This window comes from Echinops telfairi, unplaced genomic scaffold (assembly GCF_000313985.2).
Source record: "Echinops telfairi isolate 266 unplaced genomic scaffold, ASM31398v2 ScPeMD7_5;HRSCAF=22, whole genome shotgun sequence".
Classification (NCBI taxonomy): Eukaryota; Metazoa; Chordata; class Mammalia; order Afrosoricida; family Tenrecidae; genus Echinops; species Echinops telfairi.
Genome location: NW_022103901.1, coordinates 28067752 through 28081181, shown reverse-complemented (window position 1 = coordinate 28081181; position 13430 = coordinate 28067752). Strand labels below are relative to the sequence as shown.

At 60.3% G+C, this 13430-nt stretch overlaps 1 protein-coding gene across 1 annotated transcript in view; it reads right to left on the bottom strand.

The window, feature by feature from the left end:
* Window positions 1-13430, bottom strand: part of ABCC6 (ATP binding cassette subfamily C member 6) — a 53233-nt gene that overhangs the window by 6147 nt on the left and 33656 nt on the right. Inside the window, exons 14-24 of the mRNA XM_045286009.1 lie at window positions 12914-13040; window positions 12600-12776; window positions 11038-11205; window positions 10468-10642; window positions 8835-8920; window positions 7290-7397; window positions 5780-5987; window positions 5256-5566; window positions 3466-3665; window positions 2507-2633; window positions 947-1048 (exon numbers count right to left, since the gene is read on the bottom strand). Of these exons, the coding sequence (XP_045141944.1) occupies window positions 947-1048; window positions 2507-2633; window positions 3466-3665; window positions 5256-5566; window positions 5780-5987; window positions 7290-7397; window positions 8835-8920; window positions 10468-10642; window positions 11038-11205; window positions 12600-12776; window positions 12914-13040 (1789 nt within the window). The remainder of the gene's footprint in view (window positions 1-946; window positions 1049-2506; window positions 2634-3465; window positions 3666-5255; window positions 5567-5779; window positions 5988-7289; window positions 7398-8834; window positions 8921-10467; window positions 10643-11037; window positions 11206-12599; window positions 12777-12913; window positions 13041-13430) is intronic.

Below are 13430 nucleotides of genomic sequence, written 5' to 3'. Positions count from 1 at the left end.
GTGGTTGTGTTTGGGGTGGGTTGTATTGGGGGTTGTGTTGTGTTGTGTTTGGGGTTGTGGTTGTGTTGGACTTGGGGCTGTGTTGGATTTGGGGTTGTATTGGGGTTGGGGTTGGGTTTGGGTTGGGGTTGGAGTTGGGGTTGGGTTGGAATTGGGGTTGTATTGTGGTTGTGGTTGGGTTGGAGTTGGGTTGGGTTGGAATTGGGGTTGTGTTGTGTTGTGGTTGGGTTGGAATTGGGGTTGTGTTGTGTTGTGGTTGGATTGGAATTGGGGTTGTGTTGTGGTTGTGGTTGTGTTGTGTTGGAGTTGGGGTTGGGTTGCATTGGGTTGGAATTGGGGTTGGGTTGTGTTGGAATTGGGGTTGTATTTTGGGTTGGGTTGTATTTGGGGTTGTGTTGTGGTTGGGTTGTATTTGGGGTTGTGTTGGGGTTGTGGTTGGAGTTGGGGTTGGAATTGGGGTTGTGTTGTGTTGTGGTTGGGTTGTATTTGGGGTTGTGTTGGGGTTGGGGTTGGAGTTGGGGTTGGGTTGGAATTGGGGTTAGATTGTATTTGGGGTTGGGTTGGGGTTGGAGATGGGGTTGGGTTGGGTTGGAATTGGGTTGTGTTGTGGGTGGGGTTGGGGTGGGGTTAGGGTAGTGTGAGTGTGAGCGTGAGGTTCTGATGTCACTGCTGTGCTGTATGCTGCTGCCATGGGGGTGCTGATACTCTTATGATCCCTGAGGCTCAGACCCCACTGTGCTCGAGCCAGGAAGCAAAGGAGCCAGAGTCTGACTCTGGACCCAGAACCCCTGCTCTCGACCATTATCAGCACCCTAGCTAGGGGGCGGGGGCCTAGAGGAAAGGCTTCAGACTTCAAAGCCCATAGCAGATGTGGACCTGGGACCACGCCCCCCCATCCCCACCCCTGTGTAGGCTTGGCGCGGCCCTTGCCCCACGGCCCCATCACCTCCTTGGGTGTCTGGGCGTAGTCTTTCATCCTCTCCACGGACACGACGCTGCTCTCCAGCTCTGTCCAGGTGCGGACCGCCCACTGCAGTGTCTGGGTCACCTGGTGTGAGAAGACCCCTCAGGCTGGGCCCCAGCATGGCCACTGCAGTCTTAAAACTGCTTGGGAGGCAGGACTGGGGGACAGAATAGGGATGCCGGGACAGGGCAGTTCAAGGACCTGGGCCTAAGGGGAAGGAATTTTGCTACCGCAAAATAGGATTCATCCGTACTTCCTTCTCTCCCTCCTTTTCTTTCCTCTCTTCCTCATTTCCCTCCCTCCTTCAAAGCAGAACACCCAGAGAGGTAAGAAGCCCTCAGAGGTCAACTCTCCCACCCATCTTACTGCAGGTGGGGAACAGAGAGTGTGTGTGGTGCTCCCAGGAACACACAGCAGGTCCTACGCTTTCCCCAGGGCCTCCAGTGATGTCCCGTCCCACGTTCCCCACCAGGGTGTGTGAGCAGCCTTGCACGCCATGGCCTCTCAGTCGCCTCTCCCTGACACTGTGCCTTCTGCTCTTACCCCCTCTGGCCAGATTGGTGGCCTTGCTGTTCCTGAGACCCCTGGCACACTCCTGTCTCAGGGCCGTTGTACCTGCTCTTTGTCTTCCCAGAGCCTCCTTCCCGAGGGGCCCCCTCCCCTCGCTTGACCATGCAATAGATGCCCTTCACCCCATGCTCATCTCTGACTCAGCCTTCTCCTCACTTTCTGGACTCAGCTGCGTCCACTGTCCGATGAGGGCAGTAAAGCCACCTTCACGGCCAGCAGGTCAATGCCGACTCACAGTGACCCTTTAGGACAGGGGAGCACAGCCCCTGGGAGGTCCCGAGGCTGTGACTCTGCATGGGAGTAGAAGCCCTTGGGATGGCTGGTGGTTTCGAACCGCTGATCTTGCTGTCAGCAGCCCAACGCGGCACCAATAAGCCACCGGGCTCCTTCGGAGAGCGACAGTTGAGATCAAAACGAAGCCTACCGTCACTGCACTGCTGAGGACCCGGGTGTGCAGAGCCGAGCCACACGGCTAGGGGTCAAGGCTGCGACCTCTCAGAGCCAGACTGACAGGCCTTTCTCCCACGGCAACCCTGGGTGGATTCAAACCACCGTGGGGTTGTGGGCAAGTGAACGGGGGTGACCCACACATGTGCAAGGCACTTAGAACAATGCCAGGGTTTGTCTGCCTAGCTACTGCTGTGGTGCAATGTCCTGTGGCCCAGCATCACTTATCAGGCATAGGCCGTCAGGCCCGTAATGGGCTGCAGATGCTGGCTGCTTTGTCTCGACCATGGGAAGAGATGGTTCGCTGCCTCAGACTTCGAATGCACACCCTGAAGCTCTGGACAGGGAGCTCCTGGCCAGCCCGGCAGGCTCCACTCAGCTAAGTCCAGCCCTTGTGCTTGGGGGGGACTTCTTAGAGCCCCCTCGTAGAGCTGGGCTTTCCTCGTGGTTGGCAGTTCGGACTTTGGAAGTCGTCCCATCCCGGTGGGTGTGTCTGAGCGTGGGCTAGGGGACAGTTGAGCGTACCTGGAGGGCAGTGGAGACAGAGAAGCCCACGAGGCTGGCACTCAGGTGGGCCCTACTCAGCACAGCGCACGTGGCCGCCGCCAACACCAGGCTGTTCCCCAGGAACTCCAGGTTGGCAGCAAGCCACCTGTGGGAGAGGCACGAAGCCACGGGTCAGCAGTGCCTGGGTCTGCCGAGGCCTGCCTCTCTGGTCATCAGCCAGCCCAAGTACCACGTGATCCCCCCAGCAATGGCCCTCATGCTCCTCAGGCCCCACCCAGCTTGACAGGTGCAAGAAGGTGGTGTGGTTCCCTGTCACCTACCTATGCCAGCTCCCTACGGGTCCGCTCCCAGTTATACCTCCCACCCATCCTCAACCTTCTCCTTCCCAATGTCAGCTACCCCTCACCTCCTCCGAGAGCCTTCCCTGACTGCTGCTCCTTGTTCCTCCCTGCTGATGGCGCCCTCCGCAGTAGCCATCTCTCTTGCAGCAGTGTGGCCACTGGTGACGAGGACACTCCCTCCGGCTCCATCCAGGAGCCCAGAGCCTGCCACCGTCTTCCTTCTCTACCATTTGTTTTTCTGCCCGGTCATCCAACAAATATGCATTGAGCTCCGGCTTGCGCCAGACGTGTGTGTGGGGGTGGGGGTGGGGGGCGCTAGGGACACTGTTGTCAACAAACAGACTCAACATCCTGCCCCAGGGAGCTGGGGCTTTCCCAGACACAGAGCCAGTCTTCCAAATGGTCACTCCTAGTCCACAGACGAAGGAAATGGCAGAGCTGGGGTGGACCGCAGGTTTGTACTCGGGGACCTGGGGCCTGTTTAGCCTGGAAAGGAGGCCAGAGGCCCTTCTGCATCAACCACCAGTCAGCTGGTCCGGCTGCCTGCCATCAGCCCACCTGACCTCTCTGGCCACACAGCACACTTTGACCTCTGCTCATACTCTCGGGGTCTTCTGTCCCCCCGGCTTTTCTTACCTGTCAGCCACCAGCCGTGGGAAGCTGGCCCGCTGGCTCTCGTCCACGTGTGCATTGCTCTGAGCCACAAAGGAGCCCTGGGCCCGGAAGGCCCTGACCACTGTGCTGCCCTGGAATGTCTCGGCCACGTGGGAGCAAACGGCTGAGTGGCAGGCTGACTCGAGGCGCCGCAGCTGGCATGAACTGGCGACGTAGAGGCTCTGCAACGGCCGGAGACACAGAGAGGCTGCTCTCAAGCACAGGGCTCTGGGCTAGACATTTGCTGTGCGGTGTGACCTTGGACCAGCTGTTTCCCCTCCCTGGGCCCCCGTTTCCTTGCTGAGTCAAAGCTCCGTGGTCCTTCAGAGTTCCCTTAAGGGGCTTTCAAAGTGCCCTGGCGGCACTGTGGGTGAGGTGTTGGGCTACCGTTCACAGTGTGGTGGTTCACAGCCACCAGCCACTGCTCAGGAGAAACATGAGGCTGCCTGCTCCCTCGAGTTAGTCTCAGAGACCCGGACGAGGGCTCTCGTGGACGGAACCGACGTGACACGGCAGTGCACTTGGTTTTGATTTCTAAGGAGCTTTAAGAACCTCTGATGCCCAGCGCGAGACTCCGAATATCTGGGCCTGGCCCCTCTCTGGATTGGCTTGTTATCCTTCCAGGTGAGTCTGCAGTGGCTGAGAGCCACTACAATCTAGTGTAAACACCTCCTGGTAGCTGCAGGGGCGTGGTGACGCGTGCAGCGTGCACGGTCACTGCCTGCGCGGGGACAGTGCTGCTCTCTCCTGACAGATGAGAATGCCCGAGGCTCAGAGCCCCGAAGCAGCCATTCCGACCTGCTGCTGCTGCTTTTTATTTTATTTTATTTTTAGCGGCAGGGTGGGATCTGGCAAGGCCTGGATTTAAACCCACCTCTGTCTGCGTCTAAAGTTTGCAAGAAAGAAGCAGCCCCTCCTGTAGGCCGGGAGGACTTAACGCAGATCTGGCGAGCTGCAGAAGACCATGCTGGCCCTGCTGCTTGTCTGAGCACCAGGCCATGTCTACTCTACCCTGGATGTCCTGCAGGTGGGGCATCCGTCACGGAACCCAAGCAGAGGTGGTCACATGGGCCACCCCGGCCAGTCAGGGTACACTATCCCACTGGCCACTGTGAATCCTTCAAGGATGGACACGTGACTCATAAAGCAGAACCTTCCCTGGGACTGAAGCGGGAGAAGAGCTTTCTTTGTGCCATGGTGGCTGCGGTGGTTTGATGTGAGTGCGTGCTGCCCCCCGGCAGTCACCCCTGACCCCTGCGGGGGTCACCCGTGCGCTGGAGTGGTGATTGTGTGGAGGGCTGGGCTTCACCCCCAGGGTGTGAGTCTGTCAGACTGGGGCGGGGCCTAAGCATGTGCAAGTCTAACAGTTTCCCAGCTGCTGCTGCTGGGCCTTGGGCATCACGCAAGGAGAACCATGGAACTAAGATATGGGGAGGAAGACACCCGTCCTGGTGAAGCCAGGCCCGCGGCACCCTGTTAACTGTAAGCTATTGAATTTGGTTCTTCGGTTTGGGCTCATTAGAGTTGGGCAATGGCCTGGCAACTGAGACGGTTTGGACCATGTCAGCCGTCCTCAAGGCCTTCCTGATTTCCAGAGGACGAGAAATCCAACGTCAGCAGCAACAGGGCAATGGGTGAGAGACTCAGAGCTGTGACATGAATATTTGGGAGGCAGAGAGTGGAGCAGGTATTCATAGCAGATGGCCAGTTGCACAGGACCTCTGACGGAGCTCACCTCAGCTGGCCCAGCTGGCCCCTGGACATCTCCCTACCTGAAATCCAGCATACAGGATCAACAGTGGGAGAACAGCCAGCATGGCCATTGGCGTGGCCGCCGCCACCACCAGGATGACCTCCAGGAGTCCGAAGGCGTGGGTCAGCAAGGACCGGAGCTTGTCTGGGATGTCCACGTCGACCATGTCTGTCTCCTTGGAGAAGCGGTTCAGCACGTTCCCAACCGGCGTCTGCTCAAAGAAGCTGACGGGTGACCGTGCCACATCCCACAGAAGTCCGCGGAAGAGCAGGCTGGAGGCCCGGGCCCCGCCGAGGAACACCACAGCCATGGAGGCAAGCAGCCCAGCAGCTGGGGGTAGAGGGGTCTGCATGAGGGTGGGGGCTCGGCCAAGCCCCTGGAAGACACGGAGGGTCCAGAAAAGGAGGGATGGGCCCTGTCCCCCCCCTCGCCGAGACCTGGCTCAAGAGCACAGCTCTGTGCTTGGGGCCAGTGGGTAGGGCAGGGTAAGGCAGGAATGGGAGAGCAGGGGAGCACCCCTGGGTGGGGCTGGGAGAGGGGCACCTTGGAGACAGCCGAGGAGCCCAAAGACCCAGCCGCGCAGGGCCGCGTGCGGCTGCCGCCCGTCCACCACGGGGTCATCCGCCCACAGGCTCAGCCAGTAGCTGCGGCAGAAGGAGGCCACTTGCTGGCAGAGGAAGAGGAAGAGCACATAGAGGCAGAGGGGGCCGCCCACGGCCCGCAGGTAAGTCAGGTACATGGCGCCCTTCACCTAGGACACAGGGAGGGGAGGGGGCAAAGCCAGTGGGCAGGTGGCACGCCCACAAGAAACCTGCACATCCTCCCAGCCCCCGTCCCGTCTCCTCCACAGGCCCACCTAGCCCCTGGTTGAAGCCTCCATGGCTCCAGGGAGACCTGGAGGTGACTGGGTGGGTGCTTTCTGGTTGGAGAGGGGCTGACTGACGAGCCCGCCGCCTGCTGGCCTCTAACCTGGCATTGCACTGAGGGAAACAAATCCAAAGCGCTGAGAGGGCGTGCCCAGTCCCTGACCCAGCAAGCCGGCGTGCCTGGGGAGGTGCCTCCACTGCAGCCTGCTGCACTGGGCCTGCCTGCCCTGGCCTTTCCTGCCCTTAGAAGAAGCCCCCAACTCCTGAACTCATCCCTGCTCACTGTTTTGCCAGCCTCGGGGACCCCGTCTCTCACCCCGAGGTACGTCCCACCTCTGCCCCTGCTCTTTCCTCAGCCAGCACCACACTCACTCCTTGGCATCCTCAGGGCTCAGCTCCAATCCCACCTCTGGGAACATCGGGCCCAAAGCAGGTCCCAACCTCCTGTGGCTCCCACTCCCGCGCCCTGCTGTATTTTCCTTGTCACGCTTCCTTGGATGCACGATGCCCCGACACTGGCCTAATGGTTAGCAGCCCATCTGCGGGCAATGAGGGTGCAGTCTCCGCCTGGGCCTGGCCCCTCGAGGCTGCTCAGGACATGTTTGCTGGTGGATGGGTGGACGGGCAAAGGGGACAGTGAAGTGAGTGAATGGGTGGGTGGGTGGGTATGGGGGAGAGAGACTACCAGGTGGAGGGGTGGGGAGGGATGTGTGGATTGGCGATTGCGATGAGCAGAAAGATCTATAAATGAGAGGCCAGGTAGATGGATGGGCAGGGGAGTAGGTACATGGATGGTTGGGATGCATGGGTGGGTGGGTGGAGAGGTAAATGGTAGGTAGGGAGGTGGGTGGATCGATACAGCAGCTGAAAGAGGAGAAACACAGGTTTCTGATTCACATGGATCTAGACTTGACGCTTGGCGTGGCCCCTCCTCCTATGAGAATGTTGGAAGTTTCATCACCTTTAAGAGACCCCAGTTTCTTCCTCTCTAAAGGGGAGCTATCGCCAACTACCTTTGTAGGTACCTATGAGGATAATGAGTAGAAAGTACCTAGAATCGAACTGGGCACACAGTAGGTGCTTCATAAGGGTGGCTGCTGCCCGCACCGCGCTGTATTTGGTCCCCAGGGGCGGCAGCAGGAGTGGGTGGGATGGGGGAGAGGGGGGAGGGAGCAGCTGGAGGTTACCCTGCCATATGGCACGCGGGCTCCTCCTGCTGGCCGGCGGGCCTCTTCAGGGTCATTGAAGGCACCCGCTTTCTGGGCCTCTGAAGTGCTGTGCTCCTCAGGGACTAACTGGACAGACCTGACCGTCAGTGGAAATGAAGACAATTCAGCGTCTCTCCTCATGGGCACTGGTGGCCCCGTCCTACGAGGCACACTACCCAGTCTCCCTTCCTCTGTTCATCCAACGAACATGTTGGGCGCTAACTCTGTGCCAAGCTCCATGGTGCCCACGACACCCTGTCATCCCAGAGCCCGGTGAGCAGGCTCTCCTGGAGCCATTCTCCCGGAACTTGTGAGCTCAAGGAGAAACTAGGCGACCAGAGCTTTCCCTTGGCCTAAGCTTGCCCTGCTGCCTCCCTTGGAGCAGTCGGTCCAGCCTGACACAATGTCAACCCCGTACCGTTCAGGGGAGCGGTGTTCCTCTGTGCCTGCCTCCCTCCCATCCCTCTCTCTCCCCTCACCCACACACCATTGCTGTCCATCTCCCACGCACCTCGAGGACCACCTCTCTGTCCACACCCCCGTGTGGCCCTCACCTGTGGCTGTCTGTATAGCCATCCAGCCACCCACCCGCCCCCTGAAGATCATGTCTATCATCTGGACAGACCTGCTGGCTTGCCTTGCTTAGGATGATTGTGTACTGTGAAGAGAAGCAGTATTGCCAGTATATGTCCCAGGGATGCTCTGAGGGGCGTGTGTGGGGTGGGGGTGGGGGTGGGGGCTAGCTGAGCTGGGAAGAGGGGCCCTGCCCAGATCCAACTTTCTATAGCAGCGGTCCCCAACCTATGGGTTGCCACCCCTTTGGGGGTCGAACGGCCCTTTCACAGGGGTTGCCCAATTCATACCAGTTATGAAGTAGCAATGAAGATAATTTTATGGTTGGGGGTCACCACAACATGAGAAACTGTGTGAAAGGGCCGCGGCATGAGGAAGGTTGAGAACCACTGTTCTACAGTGATCAAGGTCCACCCCAGCCTGACTGCACTCCACTCAATGGCTGACACCAAGGTGAAGCCATCTAATCCCAGTAGCCTGCTCAGTTTCACAAGGCCACTTTGGTGGCAGGTCCACCTGCAGCAGCCATGCTCTGCTGAAAACGGACAGCATGCCTCCTCCTGGTGATGCCTCTGCCCACGTGCCTGCCCAGCAGCAGAGGGGGGTGGGGCCGGGGTGAGGTAGCCCCAGCGCTTTGCATGGCACGCCCGGCAGCCAGGTGTGGTGCCAAACAGCTTCACGGAGGGACTTTCTGTGGCACCCGCCCTGCCCCGTCCCGGGCACTAGACGGTTCTCACAAGCCGCCTGCTGTCCACTGTTAGGTGGTCAGCCCATGGAGGCAAACGGCCATCTGGCCAACCGGCCACTTGGGGGCATAATTCTTTGGGCAAAGAGACTGGGAACCGCCCCTCTGCAGAGCTCCGGGCAACGTGGGGCGCAAGGCACCGTGCTTCTCCTGGGATGCGGTGACCTCCCTTCAGCAGCAGAGGCGCCCACCCTGCTCCCCATCACCCTGACCGACCTCTTGGGTCTGCCCTCCGGCCTCTCGCCTCCTGGGGAGCCTGTGGGGTCCTCAGCGCAGGAAGGAGGGTCCATCTCTGCAAGATGTGGGGATGCCTGTCACACAACAGGCAGCGCAGCTGGCCGAGCACCGTGCGTCCCTGTCCTGGCTTCGCCACCCCTGGAGGAGCGGCCTTTTCCTGTTTCTTCTGCTCTGGCTCCTGGCACATCGCCTGCGTCCCCTCCACCCCGCCGTGGCCCTCCCAGCTACCTCTCTCTCTCCTTCAACAGATACAACCGAGCCCCTCCAGTGAACGCACACCCCACTGCCAACGAGGCGCTTCCGACTCACAGAGACCCTGTGGGACGGAGTAGAAGTGCCCGGCGCATTTCCAGGGCGGCCAGTCTTTACGGGAGCAGACGGCCTCGTCTTTCTCCCTTGGAGCAGCTGGTGGGTTCGAACCGCCAACTTTGCAGGGCTGACTTGGGGTTGTCAAAACACACGGGAACCCCGTACATCATCTAGCTGCTTCTAGCTGGCTCGGTGCCAGCCTTGTTGAAGAATGACTGTGTCTGGAATGTTCTTCCCCAGAGAGGTACCACCCAACCTCAGATGTCACCTTCCCAGGGCCCTGCCCCCACGGTCTCAGACAGGTTCTGTCTGCAGTCCCTGGGTGGAGACTCAGTGAATGCACGAGCAGGCTTTCCTTCGGGGCGGCCACACGCTCAGAGCGGGCAGAGCCTGGGGCTGGCAGACACCCCAGTGGGCATCCTGCCTCTGGCGTGGAGTGGCAGCATAGGGTGGTGATGACAAACATTCTCGGGGGTCACTACGCCTAGGCCCAAATCCCAGCACTGCCTCCCACAAGCCATGCGGCCTGGGACCAGTGCCTCGCTGTCTGGGCCTCAGTCTCCTGGTCCGGAACATGGAAATCAACACAGTACCATCCTCCCAATGGCCTCATGATGGGGGGATGAGGAACACCCACCAAGTGCCCATCTCTAGGTGCCAGGCTGGTGGCGCAGTGGCTGAGCGCTCGGCTGTGAACTGAAGGGTCAGTGGACACAAACCCACCAGCTGCCCCTTGGGTGGAGGATGTGGCCGGGGTCACTGCCTTAGGGACTGGGTGGGGCAGTTCTGCAGGACTAGGCTAGGTGGCCGTGGTGTGATGTGAGTTTGGACCAGCTGCCTTCCTCCCACGATGGGATCGTTTCCCCAGCAACCGCCATGTTCTCGGGACCCGGGCGGTGGGGCCCTCGCCGCTCTCCGGGACCCAGTGATCTCACTCAGTGTCAGCACCGGGTGAAATGCAGACTCTGGGAGTGGACACACCCTAATACAAACCCTCGCTCCCTCCCTGTGACCTTGGGCAGACTACTGAACCCTTTCTGCCCCCAGGTGCCCATCGCTACATGGCAGCCGCGGTCCTGCGTGCCTCCTGGGCTGATAGGAGGAGCAGGGAAACCACGTAGAGTTCTAGACGCTCCGAGCCCAGCTCTGGGCCCACAGGACTGGCTGAGGCAAAGGGCAGCCTCTCAGGGAGAGCCAGCTGCCTCCAGGTCCAGACCTCAAGCCAGTGGGACCCTCGGTGCCGTCTCCCCAGGGTGTCAAGACCCAAGCACAAGGAGGCAGCGGAGCCAGTACCTCTTTTTCCTCCGTCTTCTGGTTTTCGGGCCTGACTGAGCAGGTCTACCAGGACCCCCTTCCTGTGCAGAAGGTCCTGGTAGGAGCCCATTTCGGCGATGGCCCCATCCACCAGCACTACGATCTGGTCGGCCTGGGGCAGGAGGTGGAGCGCGTGGGTGACCAGGACCCGCGTCTGAGGAAAGAAGAAGCCCATCAGCCCTGGGGGCTGAGCGTCCCTGAGCTGGGACTGGGGAGGACCAGTGCCTGGTCAGTCCCCGCTGGTGTGCTCCTGTTCACTTCCTTAGAAGTCGTTTGCTCCAATAGAGGGAATCCTTCAACCTCCTTCGGGTCTCAAAACAGGGAGACGCATGGGGCTCAGTGCTCCTGGCCCAGGGCTGTCGTAGCTGGAGCACAGGCCCGTATGGGAGAAGGAGCACTCTGCTGGTGGCAATCACTGAGCACCAAGGACCATTTGTTACACGGCAGCAGTGCCGCAGCTGACTGATGCAAAGGGGAGCGCTGGACTCAAGGAAGGGGTACTGAAAAAGACTTGGGCTAGTCTTGCTCAGACACACCCTCTTGAGTTACCGTTCCCTGGAGCAGCCCGCTGGGCCCGATGACCTGGTGAAAGACGTGCTGGCCGACTCGGGCATCCAGGGCTGCCAGGGGGTCGTCCAGCAGGTACAGGGCAGCCTTTCTGTACACAGCCCGGGCCAGGCTCAGTCGTTGTTTCTGGCCCCCCGAGAGACTCATGCCCTGTGGTCAGAGAGAAGGGTAGGCGCCCGAGTCTCCACCCGTAGGGCAGAGCAAGCGCCACAAGCAGAGTCTGTGTGGGTTGGGGCATGTCTCAGTGCCCATCCACCAGGGTCCCTCCCAGGTTTCCTCCTCCAGCCTCTGCCCAGCCGCTCTCCTGCCCCTGACAGCTGGCCCTGCGGTGGGTGGGAGGCGCTTTGGGTGTTTAGGAACCACGGTGGGAGTGAAGTGGGAGGGGGAGCGAGCCTGGAAGGAGACAGGGTCAGAGATACCTGGGATTGGCTTTGGGCGGGAGGGGGTCTGGCACTCCCCAGGACTTTGGGTTTTGCTCTGGGGAGACCTGTGGAGTTCTGAGTAGCTGGGCATGACCCAAATCCCATGGCTGCTGGTTTGGGATTTGACTAGAGGGCAAGGATTCAGGCAGGCCAGCAGGAGGATACGGAAGCGATGGAAGGGAGGTGAGGGCCGGAAGGAGACCCGCCCGGGGCAGCTATGGAGGTGGGCGGAAGTGAAAAGTGAAGCGGAGGATTCCGAAGGGCACCGAGGGTCAGGGCCAAGTCTGGGAGGGGGAAGCCAGGAGGTGGGAAGGCAGCGGGGCGGGGGGAGGAGGTTCTAGGGGATCAGGCACATGATCTTGCAGATGCCACACACAGCAGGAGAGACTTCAGATGGTGCCCAGTGGCCCTCCGGCCTTCAGCACGCATCCTGTGATGGCCCTCCGTGATGCCCTGCCCTTGGTGACACAGCTCTTCCTGGCTCACCTGCTTCTCGGCCCACAAGGAGGCTCCCTGAGACCCTCCCTGGCCGGCTTGCTACTCCCCCAGGCATGTTGCCCCCTCCCTTAGCGCCAACTCCTGGTTTTCCCTGGGACAGTCCCTAGTCCAGGGCTGGCCAGCTCTTTGTTCACACAGGGCCAGGTAGTAACTCTCTCAGGCCTGCTGGGTCGGCTGCAACTTCTTGCCTCTGAGTTGTGACACAGAAGCCGTAAGGGAACACCGGGGCTGTGCTCCAACACAACTTTATTTACAAAGTCAGGCGGTGGGTAGGCTTTGACTCGTGGCTTATAGTCTGCAGTCCCCTGCCCACCCATAGCTTCCTGTGTCCTATTATCAGATGTGACCACCCTGGCCTTTTGCCCAGAAAGGGGTGAAACATTGCCCATGTCACCCAGCAGGGCCAGGAAGGGCTGGGCAGGAGTCCGGTCTCTTCACGCTGCCAAAGCCTGCCCTGTTTCTCTGGCTCCGAGTCTCTGTCTCCGTCAGTCCCCTGCTTGTTGAGTCTACAGTGTGCTTGGTCCTGAGCTAGGCCATCTCTCCTGTGTCCCCTCCAGTCTTTCCATACCACCCAGGGGCCAGGGAAGCAAAGGGCCCTGCTCCCAGGAAGGTCCAAGAACCCACCTGCTCCCCGACTTGGGTGTGGACTCCTTTGGGCATGCGGTCCACATCCGGCCACAGGGCACAGGCCTCCAGAACTCGGTCCAGCCACGGTGGGTCCAGCTCCTGCTGGAAGCACACGTTCTCCACCACAGAGGCATTCTGCACCCAGGCCTCCTGGGGCACGTAGGCCACGGGCCCCTGAAACACAGCGTGCCTCGGCCATTGGGAGATGGATGAGCCAGGGCAGGAGCTCCTGGGGTGGGGAGGGGGGGGGACTGGGAGGAGCAGGGTGTGTGAGATGGGAAGGGCCTGGCACAGGGCATCAGTAGCCTCACCTTGGTGCTCACGGACCCCTCCACCTTGGACAGCTCCCCTAGGAGGGCGGACAGCAGGGAGGATTTCCCGGCCCCCACGGGACCGATGACAGCCAGCAGACAGCCCTGGGGCACAGCGAGACTGATCCTGGCAACACAGGACAGGAGCTGTGATCCTGCGGAGGACTCAGTCGAGTCTGTGCCGGCCTGGGGGGCCCCAAGCAGGGCCGCCTTTCCTGCTGTGGCGCGTCTGAAGTCACCAAGATGGCCCTAGGGCCAGCTCCTCCCTACCAGTGCTTGCTGGCCAGCCCAGCAGCTGCCCCCTGCACTTGCACAGGTACACGTGTGTTCACAAGTGCATGCTCACACTCATGTACACGTGTACACACACCTACAGATACACGTGTGCACTATAGTAAGGTGACCAGATGTCCCGCTTTTGACGGACAGTCCCGATTTTTAACAATTTTTCCCACATCTTGCGGCGTTTTAAACAAGTCCTGGTCTTTGGAAAGAATGCACGACAAGCTAGGGTATA